The 12336-nt window shown below is 39.5% G+C and overlaps 1 protein-coding gene across 3 annotated transcripts in view; it reads right to left on the bottom strand.

Moving 5' to 3' along the window:
* ryk (receptor like tyrosine kinase) overlaps positions 1 to 12336 on the bottom strand; it is a 44828-nt gene that overhangs the window by 13796 nt on the left and 18696 nt on the right. The window contains exons 4-9 of one of the 3 annotated variants that reach the window (XM_034583304.1): positions 12156 to 12287; positions 9390 to 9449; positions 8591 to 8729; positions 7098 to 7198; positions 4054 to 4137; positions 1482 to 1607 (exon numbers count right to left, since the gene is read on the bottom strand). In XM_034583304.1, the coding sequence (XP_034439195.1) occupies positions 1482 to 1607; positions 4054 to 4137; positions 7098 to 7198; positions 8591 to 8729; positions 9390 to 9449; positions 12156 to 12287 (642 nt within the window). Of the gene's footprint in view, positions 1 to 1481; positions 1608 to 4053; positions 4138 to 7097; positions 7199 to 8590; positions 8733 to 9389; positions 9450 to 12155; positions 12288 to 12336 lie in introns of all 3 variants that reach the window. The other 2 variants (XM_034583303.1, XM_034583305.1) reach the window with 2 other exon arrangements.

Raw genomic sequence — 12336 nt, 5'->3', positions numbered from 1 at the left:
GGTTACAATGATCTATAATTTATGCCTCATTCTGTCACACCTCCGCTATCAGCTGCAGGCTTTTCACTGCACTTCCTTCTATTTCATGGCTTCTTATACGGTTGGGGGACAAATTAAATTAACTTTTATGACATTGAAGTCATATAGGCTCCTGCTGAATATCATCCCCGAGAACATTCACGACAAAATGAAGTCATCAGTTGCGCAGGCGGAGGTTTAATCTTCATAGCCGACTAAGCACTGACATGACGTGAAGTCATTCTTTGTGGTGACTTGACAGCAGCACTTTAATGTTGTAAGAATATAAAGATTTTCTCAGACGGTCAGGAAGCCTTTGTCCCTTTGTTCGGAAAATAAGTCATTCTCTGAGAATAAGGCATTTATAATCCTCAGGTGTGTGTGTGTGTGTGTGTGTGTGTGTGTGTGTGTGTGTGTGTGTGTGTGTGTGTGTGTGTGTGTGTGGGAAACTACAACTGCTGCTTTCTTTACAGTCATTTTTAATCACCTCATTAAACCAAATTTCATAAGTTCAGTATAATTTGAACACTGTCAGTATTTCATTACTCTGTTCCAATAGTGTGCAGCTCTGTTTGTTTGTAGTTTCATTTAATTTTCAATTATTTATGTATATAAATTAACACACAATAATCAACATTTTTGTAAATGTGTCAGTGATAGCCAGCTGGCAAATTTAAAACTGCAGTCCTTTGGCCAGATGTTTGAGAGATGTTTTTTCTTAATAATTAGTTTTTGTCTTCCCTTAATTTGTTTGTTGTTTTTTAAGTGCAAATAAATTAAAATATTACCACAATGAACTGGTTTGTTTTTGTTTCTTTTATAAACATTTATTTAAGTTAGGTATCCAGAGATTTTTTAGGGTGTTTCTCAGAACTAAGTAAATACAGTATAAGGTATAAAGCAAAGTATACACATTGTTTCCCATTAATTATCTTGACTGTGGCGGCCTGCCATATTCTCATTTGTCCTGCCACAGTTTCATAATAAAGCAAAAACATTTTGTACACTGCTCGGTTGCTGCATTGTTGCTGCAATGTTTTTAGCGGCCATGCAGACAATCGGACCGCATAGTCTCAGCTGCAGTTTTGCACGTACCCGTAAGTGGCACTGCAGTTCTCTCTCTCCAATACGTGCGAGAGCAACTTTCGTACACATGCGCGTGTATTTAATGAAATAAAATAAAATTAAAAGCCACTCCATCAAAACCTCTCCACCAACCTGCCACTCAAAACCACATCTCACATCCACAGCAGCATTCATGAACAAAGCAAGGGGAAACATTGTTAACCACATCACATGACACAATCTGTTCTCTTGGCTTTTCAAAGAGGTGCTTATGACAAAATTTGAATTCCACTTTGTGTCTAGATAATGTTTATACTCTTGGGAAGAACACAGAAGTCATTGGGAGTTCACTAAGAGAAAAGAGACATGAGGAAAGAGGGAGCACGAGAGACAAATACCTTCATGCAAGACATCTCGTAGTGTGACTCTCTCCCTTGAGATGGCGATGTCTTTCACTTTAGCTTTAGCCTCCAATAGCGTAACGCTCCTCAGGTCATTCTTCTCTATGCGGAGAGATGGGTAGCCTGAGAGGATGAAAAAGCAAAGAGTCTCATTAAAGATACACATAATCCAAACACTTTCTAACTGAGTCCCAGGTCTTTTAACTCAGATTACCACGAGATAAAAAAAGCCGGGGGACATCTGCTTTGCATCACTTTTGAAAGAGATCCCTTTATGACTGACACACAGATTTGCTGTAAAACACACAAATCCCTCACATGCATTCAAAGAAATCCAGAAATTACAAGAAACCTGGTCAGCAAGAGATGTACAGTACCGTAAACATGTATCAAAGTAGCAACACGCAAAGTCCTGTATTAGAGCAGGACCGTTACATAACCTCCCTATGTACTCTGCTGGTTGAGTCGGTACGGAGGTAAGTTTTGATATGAAACACACACACAAACATACACACAGGGGCCGTTCCTTACAGTATCTGAGTATCTACACATAAATGTACAAACTGTTTATACACAAGCCCTTTCTATCAACACACTTCATATGTGAGGCATAACCAGACCTCAGGTGTGTGTATGACCAATCTGACAGGCTGGGAACAGTAGTTTAGACAAATGGTTTGTAAACCACAGATGAGACAGAAATAATGGAAAACTTCCCAGCAAACAACCTCCGGACACAATTGAAGGTAACATTAAGTCCCTTTGTGTGTTTATAAGCTACATCTGATACTTTGTAGAGAACATTTAAATTGTATGAGATTATTTGAGATACATATGAGATTAAAATAAGTCTTTAATATCAAAATAAACCTCAAAAACATAATATAGGGGTTTTATATTTTTCTGTGTTGTAGGTCCAAAGATTCACATTTTGCATTGGCTAATTTAAACTTACTTGAAGTTTAAATCTCTGCTGCTGCACGTGAAGTGTAAAGTAAGGAGTAACATAGAACAGATCAATGCTGCCCCCTGCAGGTCAAATTGAGAACACCATTTATTTTCAAAGGAATGAAAACAAATGCTCACAAAAGTTAATAAGCAACATATGAGTCACACACACACACACACACACACACACACACACACACACACACACACACACACACGCACACGCACACGCACGCACGCTTTGCAGGAGGTTCACAAGAAATCCAAAAGACTTGTATATTATTTTGTATAATCTTACATTATTTTATATTAATAGGAAGTAACACAATAAATATTTTCACGGCAGCCATTTCTATTTATGCTGAATGAAGTATATTTAATATATATTTATATTTAAGGTTGTCCCTTTTCCAGTGTGAACACTACATAACCAAAACCTTCATAGATTGAGTTTATTGTATGTTATTGATATGTATTTGGGACAGAGGTTTGGGCTGTTTACATGTATACGACGGACTGGTGAACATGTAGCTTGTTTCTGTGATTTCATACTCAGTCCGCCCAGTAATAGAAAGAGGAAAGATGAAATGCTTGCACGAGTAGAGGATGGATCATGAGTGGTTGAGGATTGTGAAGGAGGGTAGCAGCATTAATAGAGGGTGGCTACAACACACATTTAGAGTCTACTCATAGTTACTGCTACTGATATTTCATCACCTCATGTTGGACATAGGGCAGACTGGACACAACAGTGACTCACTATCACCTTTTGAGGTACAGTGATAATACAAAAAAAGAATAGGCCAGGGTTAGCTGGTTAGCATGCTAACTTTGCTAGATATCTCTGCAACAACAAAAAAATAGACTTCTTTGACAAAATGTTACCTTCTTGATAATTCGTGTTAAACTTTTAATGTTTTAAGCCAAATACTTGCATATAGCCCCTTTAACACACACATTGTGATTGCTAATGGGAGTGCTTCAATTACTGAGTATCTTAATCATCCATTATGAAACAAAAAGTCAAAAGATTCCTTGTATTGACAAAACACAAGATAAAAAGATTTTCAGTTTACAATGATAATTAACTGAGAAAAGCATCAAATCCTCACATTTGAGAAGCTTGAACCAGAGAATGTTCAGCACTTTAACTTCAATACATTTGATTAATCAGCTTTTGTTTTAAAATTGGTTCAAGAGTCCCTTCTATGATTTTGAAAATAAATATCTAATGCTAAATAGAGTAAATCTCTATCTAAAAGAGTAACTATTTAATCTCAAACACACAACATAACAAGTTGACACAGTAATGAGGCAGGTTAGTATGAAGCAGGTGAGTTGCATGGGTCATGATTCTGAGGATCAGTTGTCACCATGAGGAAGTGCAACCTTCCAGTTATATCTGAAAGTATGAGCTTTTAACCTGTTAATACCCTGAAGGCAAGACATGAGGATATGTAAAAAAAAAACACATCCAGTATGTATCCAATAAGTGTAACGCTCAGAAAACGATTGAATAACATGGTTTAGGTGTTAATATTACTACGCTGCACATGACAACATAATAGTATCAACGAGTTTGGAGTGTTGAGTTGACTCTCAGAGCTTCAGTGGAACTTACTTTTGGTTTCATGAGGGGGAGCACCAGGGTTTTGGAAGGAGGAGGCTGCAAGCTGAAGTATGGGTGCAGAACCAGGGTGATTGTCTGATGACAAGAGGGGAGGGGGCACAGGGTGGGAGAGAGTGAGAGAGGTGTTTTAATGGAGAGCTCACTCAAATTACAACATGACCTGAGTGAATGAATGGATGTGAACGGTAGCTGCAAATGTCCAGCTCATACGCGAAACATCCATCAAACCAGGCATGCATGCAATATGGGTAAACTTGCCCATCAGGAGTTGGGTGGATGGTGGAGCAAATGATCACAGTCAGCGAAGAATAAGACAAAACGAGAAGGCAAGCGAGTCAAACAAAATGCACAGGAGGTGAGATGTGAGTTGTAACCACAAGAGGGCAGTGATGGATCATACAATGACAACCTGGAGTGCCTGTCCACTGGTTCCCAAAATGAAGTAGAGAGAGCTGAGAAAGAGTCAATATTACTTTCACCATGGAGGTTATGTTTTCACCCCTTGTTTACTTATTTGGTCTGCTCAGGTTTAAACAAAAAATACAGAACATATTTCCACAAAACTTGTTGGAAGGATGGGACACAAAAAGACAAGATAAGAGATTTGATCTTGGCACGGATCCGGACAATGGGGCGGATCCAGGAATTGTTTTCTTTAACATTGAAATATTAGGTGTTTTTAACATTTACCCCAATGTCCCAGAGAATAATTCACTGAATCGTAATGAAACAAATCAGGCACATTGAGACAACTGCTGTATGTTAGTGTGTGCAAATTGGTGCAGCATGATTGCATTTAAAAAGGGATAGTTCACCCAAAAATATGAATTAACTCATTATCTACTAACCACTATGCAGATGGAGGGGTGGGTGAAGTGTTTGAGTCCACAAAACACTTTTGGAGTTTCAGGGATAAACAGTGTTGCAGTCAAATCCAATACGATTGAAGTAACTGGGGACCACTTCTTCAAACGTAAAAAACAACAGATGCCTCAAACAAGTGTTTTGTGGACTCAAACACTTCACCCACCCCTCCATCGGCAGAATGGTGAGTAGATAAGTTAATTTTCATTTTTGGGTGAACTATGCCTTTACGGGGTCAGTTGGGCCTTGGCGGAGGTATGTGCTCTACTGAGTTTCATTCGGTTTATTTCATTGGATCATTAAAGTCAAAGGTATGACTCACTCTACAGATATGTATCACAAAATACATTTATGTAGTGATAACAACTGCCTTGAGACCAACTGCACAGGGAGGAAACTAAGCCCTAAATCTCAGTGACAAATTACTGCCTAAGGTCTGTGAATTATTTTGAATGGGATGCTATTCTATGGAAACTGCTCATAGTGTTATGTTATAAGAAAAGGGCCAAGGCAAAAGACAATCTCTAGGACTTTTTATATTGTTTCCAGGTGAAAGCAGCTATTTTTCAGACATGAACTCCGGACAATGCCAAGACAATTGGATCCATATGAAAAACACAGCAGGAAATTCTCTGGGTCAGATGCATTCACAACAACAGGACAATCACTAAAGTTTTCAGGTGAGGAGTGGTGCCTGGGTAACGCTTGCAGGAGGCAGGATATTAACACATCATCACATATACATCAGTTCTGCTGCACAGATATTTTATTTACAGCAAATCTACGCCGGTGTCAGCCCTGATCACTTAAAGCTCTCCAATCTCTGTCTTTCTAAGTTGACATCTTCGTCTGCGTCTTCTACGGGAACCTCTTTTTCATCATGAGATATTTGTGTTCTCTTCATCAACGCGCCCACTCACTCATAGTGAATCCAAGGGGGCTGGGAGGAAGAACTCCAGAGACAGTCAGTGCATGTCTGAGAGTAGCTATTATTTGCCTTTTTTGAAGTAAATGTGCATTTCACTAGGAGGAATGTTCCTTATGTTGTTATTATTATGTAATTATTTACCATAGCAGTAACTGTTGTTTCTGTTTCTAATTAAATTTTGATGGTGTTGAGATACAAGAATATTTCAGTACAGTAGCAGTTGTCCAACAACCACTGAAGACTCCAGGAAGTTTCTGGTCTTAAAAGTTAGTCTTGCAAATAGCTCCCTGTTAAATGGAAAGTTGTTGTTTTTACCCCTTATACTTAGTATAAGTACCATTTTTCAAAAAATCTCGTAATATCTCCTTTAAAATCTAGAGCTGCCGCGGTAACCGTGGTGATGCATGCAACATGAGAAAATTGAAACTCATTTCATGGCCCTATTGCTGTACTTACACTGTAATGAAAAGTCCAACTCCGCATGATAAACAGCAACAGAATAATACTTACCCCATAATTACATTGAGCGCCAGCCAAGAGAACATGATCACACTGCAACAACATCTATGAACAAAGACCCTCATTGGAGGCCATGTGCTCAGCCTGAGATTAACTGACACGCTGGTAAGAGATTAAATGGTAATAGTGAGTAAATTCTAATACACGTGTGAGATAATGTTTAGACTTACACTCACTATGATGTCGTTCCTGTATGTTTGTTTCCCACCCTGCTCTGTTTACATTGTAGTTGGTAACTTAAATTGTGCAGAAGACCTTCAACTGTACAAGTAATATTCACCATCTTGTTCTATATTCTTAATTTACATCATTAGTGTAGATCAGTATCTGCCACTTCCAAAATAAAAGACTGCTTGTGCATCTCCAACTGTTGAATTGTTGTTTCAAGTTGTCGCAGCACACACACAGTGAGAACATTTACACACTGCTCTGACACTAACAAGGGTTAACAGCAACCAAAAATAAAGAGGGACTATGCTCTTCATTACGATCTTATGACAGCAGTTAAGCTAATAAGGTCATTCACAGTCGCTTATTGCATTTGGAGCAGCATGCACATTTTGAGATGCCAGTGTGAGAAGAGGAAAAAACTGTGGAAGACTGAATCAGACATAGACGTACATGTCTAGATCCAGTTTTGTGAGAGTACCTCCACAAAAAAAACATCACTGATTGATCTGGTTGTTCTTTCAGTGGTCAGATGGAGTAGGATAAGATGTCTTACTTGTGACAGGGGCTGCGTTGTTTGGAGTGTCTGCCCTCAGGTACTGTGTGGTCTGGGTGGATGGCTGAGACAGACCCTGCGAGCTCCCACTGTCACTTACGCTGAAAACACAGAGAGAGAAAACAAGTTCTTATCTGAAGGCTCCTGGATCGAGCAGTAACTTCAAACTAGTCTTATCTTGTTTCAATGGTACAACTTGATGGTAAAACCGGATTTAAATTAATCGGAATATACAGAACTAGAGAAAAATGTTGGCATGACTATAAAAAAAAAAATACACAAAGTGTAATATACACTCAGTTGTCAGTTGTTTTGGAGCACATTTAAAACTAATGCAGTCAAACATTTTTTTAGATATGTGTTGATTGTGATCATTTCAATTTAATTAAACTACTATGTTCAATATTAATAAACTTTAAATTAACAGGTGACCAACACTCTGAAGCAGCAGCGGCTGCAACACATCAACGTAAGTGACATTACGGATCACAACAGTTTGTTCACGACATCTGATTCTACAGTTTCTGCATACTGAGTCAAACTTCACAGAACTTTAAATAGACAGAAGGAACAGCTCCGTGTTCTGCGGTGGTACTGAGTCCAGCAGCCGGTCTTTTCTTGCCGCGGCTCAATTACTGCAGGCCCCTTTACAGTTTCACAAAGAAAGCTCCAACCAGCATACCACAGGCCAAGCAAACAGCCCATTCCAAAACAGGGAGGTTTAGAGTGAGCACTGCATTAGTAGGTGAAGTAAGAGAAAGACCTCTCCATACAGTGTAGCACAGTTTAAGCCATGGTAATGTCTTAAGATGCCTTTGTTTGTCTGACCAAGAGTACAGAACCCAATGATATACAGGTTACTATCATGAACGAAGGAGAAAACCTGCAATAATTATACCTGAGAACTGGAAATCAGTCAGTTTGGGGCATTTTTGCTTGGAAAAAAAAACGTACTTCAACAGTCGTTGAAATAGTTGCCAATACATTTTCTGCCAGTCAGGTAATCAGCTCTAAAATATCTTGACCTGATGGTAACGACAAACTTGAGAGCTTTTTAACCCAAAAGATGTAAAATGGACAGACTGAATTCTTTAAAGATCCCACCATGCAATGTGATCAAATGAAGCCACTTTATCTAAAGTACGGAAAGTTTAGTGTAAATGTCACATTAGACAGATATCCATGACAAATTAAAAAACAATCTTTATGCTATTTAAATTCACCGCTGTCTCAATGGCTAACCTCTCTAAAGTGCTGATCTCATTTCACACCGATATCTGCAGAGCTGCCTGCAGCCATCTGGCCTATTTTTGTTGGTCTTTGAATAGAGGGATTCTGTACAAAGTACTAAAATAACTTTCACAGGTGACAGATAGGAGGCTGTAAATCCACTCAGCTGAATGCTGGTTTTCTTCAGCTTCACTATAATGAGCGTACTTTCCATAACAATGGCCGTGATTTCTTTGGAACCAGGACGAACTAAAGAAACAAACCTGTCCTCCATCTCCACTCTCTTCATGCTGTGCAGGTGCAGGATGGCCAGGATGATGGCCACGAGGAAGATGACGATGCAGCAGACGCTTACGCTTATATAGAACACCTGAGTGGAGCTGGTTGGGGGGACCACACCATCTACTGATGAAAACAAGCCACAGGTTAACAATCTCAGTGAAAAATCTGGTGACTATAACATCACAGTACACAAAATAGCATTGTCATTACGAAAGCATCAACTGTGTTATGAAAAAAGCAGAGCATCAAAATGGAGGTAAGGCAATGGGATAAAGACATGAGTGAGTGAGAGAGAGGGGGAAAGACATGATAAGTGCACTGAGGGCTCCACTTAGGGTTAATGGAGGCCTGGAATAGTGGAGGCTGTGCCCAGGATCCAGTGTCTGAGAGCTTTTCTCATCACCTCTCTAAAAGCCTCGGAGGGCCCCAGGTTCCTTGGGCTTACCGAAGCAGAAGGGAGACAAGTCACTAATGGTGCTTTGTTACTGGGGCAGTGGGCTCAAAGAGAATAAATCCCACTGGAAGAGGACACCCACTCCAACGGGTGGGGGCTGACGGAGCACATTTCAACAGCAGAATGCATCCTTCTCTCTGGGCTCTGAAATCATATGCCTTGGTTACGGAAAGACTGACTAACGATCATTGCTGTACAGAGAGACTTCTTAAAACTAATCAGCCTCTGTCTTATCAGGCTGATGACACCAGGCTGGACAAGAGATGGAGCTGGTGGAGACAGAGAAGCAGAGCAAGATGTGAAAGTAACATTACAGTCTTACTTACTGTCAGGCCGCTCAATAGTGTTGTTTTTGGGATTGGGAATCTTTGGGTCAGAATCAATTCCTGTGAAGGAAAGAAAGAAGGGATGAAGGCAGAAAGAGAGGCAGACAGACAGAATCAAAACATCATCCGAATGGCAGAATTTACCAACACAGTTATGAGATTTAGTGCAGTGTAATGCTGTGAAAAAATGTGTTAAATTAAGATTAAATGAAATTATTTTAATGAAACTTTGTGACATCTGGTGTTTGTTCACATTTTTATGAATTTCTCAAGAAATTATTAATTGTGTGCAATTTGGTGTGGCCTGATTGAATTTAAGGAGACTGATGGGCCTTGGTGGAGGTATGTGCTCTACTGAGTGACATTCACGTTTAAAGATGTGTGTGACAAAAAAAAAGAAAAAAAAAAGAAAAAAAAAAGAATACAGAATAAATACAGAAGGGAAATATTAAATTAAAAACACCAGAAAGGCAAAAAGACTATTTGAGGAAGTCAAAGCAATACAATAAGTTCTGTATCTCTCCTTCTCATTAGAAGAGAATAAAAAAGAGCTCTTGGTCGTTCATATGGAATTTTCAATTACGGTACTTTCATTGAAATATCAGTAGCAGGCCCCCTAAATAGACCTTACATGGGCAGCCCACCTAGGTTGTTTAAGACCCACCCAAGTACAAAAATCATTAATTTTCAACCTAATGAATTTCTCTCATTTCAACAACAAATTTTGTTAAAAGTTGGGTGCGCTGCAGGAACTAAGTGGGGACTGGAGGCTCTGTGCGCAGCCACCAAGCATCTACCGTTACAAAGAGTGACTATTGGTAGTGTGCACCGATTGAGAGAAAATAACCTATGATAGACTCTCTCCCTCTATATGAAAAAATAATAAAATCAATAGTGATATCATTATTATTATTATCATCATTTTGACGCTCTCCACATCAATGCAATAAGACTTGTGTGGTTAAAAAAAACAAAACAAACTCTGATTGTAGCCTTTACTGTGTCCAGTCGCCCCGCTGGCCCCCTCTTGGCAGTACCACTGCATTGGGCGTGCATTGCTCAGCGCCGGTCAACAAGAGACTCTGCTCCTCTGCTTTTTTCGAATCACTCACACATAGAACTGATCTTTATAAAAACCTGCAGATTTAATTTTTATGTTCCTGGATAAACGGGGCTTCGCTTCTTCTGCAACAATAAAGTAACAACAATGCATTGCGTCATAATCTGCTCCTGTCTACAGGTGTGTGTGTGTGTGTGTGTGTGCGTGCGTGCGTGCGTGCGTGCGTGCGTGCGCGCTCGTCTCTGTCGCTCTTCACACAAACAGATCTATTTTATTATTAATCGATGGTGTCGGATTATGAATCCAGATGACCTGACCGTGTCCACGTCTCGTGAACTGCGTGCGAGCAAAATGATGGACTTTTCCCCCAATGTTTTTAAATACATGTCTCATAAAATCTCGAGAATCAAATAAACACAAAGTGAACTTACACATGCACATAACAAACCCACGTTGTGAGAGGGACACCGTTGCTTACTTGGTTGATGCTGGACAGTTTTTAACCATGAGCTTTATAACGTGGTAATCATCTGCGGTTTTAATGATAACCGTCTGGAATTTTACCGTGGTTAATCGTAAAACCGGTATTCATTTCACCCCTACATTCTCAACTTAAATCAAACACTGGTCAATATAATTATACAAACGGTTAGTACTCCTTAGTCCCAGTATTGTAAAGCAACATAAACTAATCAGTAATATCCAGTATATGATGATTCCTGCTGACGGCAGAGAACTATCCCACAAACAGAGACTTTGTTCTAGGCCCAAAGGCAAAACCCAAAATATTTTTTGTAATTAAACTTTTGAGTTCCCCACAGGTTTATGGATTCCATGAAAAGTTCCAGCCGTTGAAAATGACTACGGGCTCTATTTTAATGATCTGAACGCATGGTCTAAAGTGCATTTAGGGCATGTTGAAATCCACATTTGCTAGTTTAATGGTGGAAAACAGGTCATTGAACCAGGCACAAGGTTCAAACAGGTTCTACTTGGTCTCTGAATTAATCATGAATGTGTTTTGGGTGCAAAATGCAATAAACCAATCAGAGTGCTGTCTCCAGTTGTCATTAAAAATCCAGGTTTGGAGGGAATTGGAGGGTATTGTGATGGCACATTTGCCAGGTGGTAAGAGAGAAGACTTTCCTGCAGAGGAAATGGATCTGCTTGCGAACTGCGTCAGTAAAACTGGAAAAGTCTCTTCCATCCTGCTTGGTGACGCTTTTATTAAGATGGAAATAAAAATTTTCCCTCAGGGCAGACTGCAAGAAGCCTCATGGCCACATGTTATTATCTTCAGAGAGTTTGAAAATAGCACAGAGCAGAACACAGAAAACAGAGAGGTATATTTCCCACTGCAAGTTTCAAACACAAGGTGCTGAAAGAGCTAAAAAAAAAAAAAGCTTGAAAACTCAACACAATCCACAGCCTATGTATAAAAATAATTTGTCTAAGCAACATACAAGTGTGTGCTTAACCGTTTTTTCGTGGGTCAACTAAAAGTCCTTTTAACAGCAGACATTTTGACTTGTTGCATCAGGGAACGCACAGGTGGAACTAAAAAATACTAACAATGGCTCTACTACTATTCACTCACTAACTGCATCTTCGCTGTGGTATGTACATATTTTCTGCTGTGGCAAAGTCTACGGGTGAATAAATTAAAGTGACACATACTTCTAAACTGCATTTGTTTGGATACTTACTCTTATAGCACATTTTCCTCCTCTTGAAGTTGAGCACTGTGTAGTTGTTGGCATAGATGGTCAGATTGAGCTGCACCGTTAAAACAGCCTCTCCATCCACCTCACCGGAACAAAAGAGGTCCACTCTAAAGACTGTGGAAAGAAAACACGCACACAAACCACAATCATCATTTGGAGAAAC

This window comes from Hippoglossus hippoglossus, chromosome 4, assembly GCF_009819705.1.
Source record: "Hippoglossus hippoglossus isolate fHipHip1 chromosome 4, fHipHip1.pri, whole genome shotgun sequence".
Lineage (NCBI taxonomy): Eukaryota > Metazoa > Chordata > Actinopteri > Pleuronectiformes > Pleuronectidae > Hippoglossus > Hippoglossus hippoglossus.
Note: the sequence above shows the minus strand (reverse complement) of the source record. Positions and strands in the feature narration are given on the sequence as shown.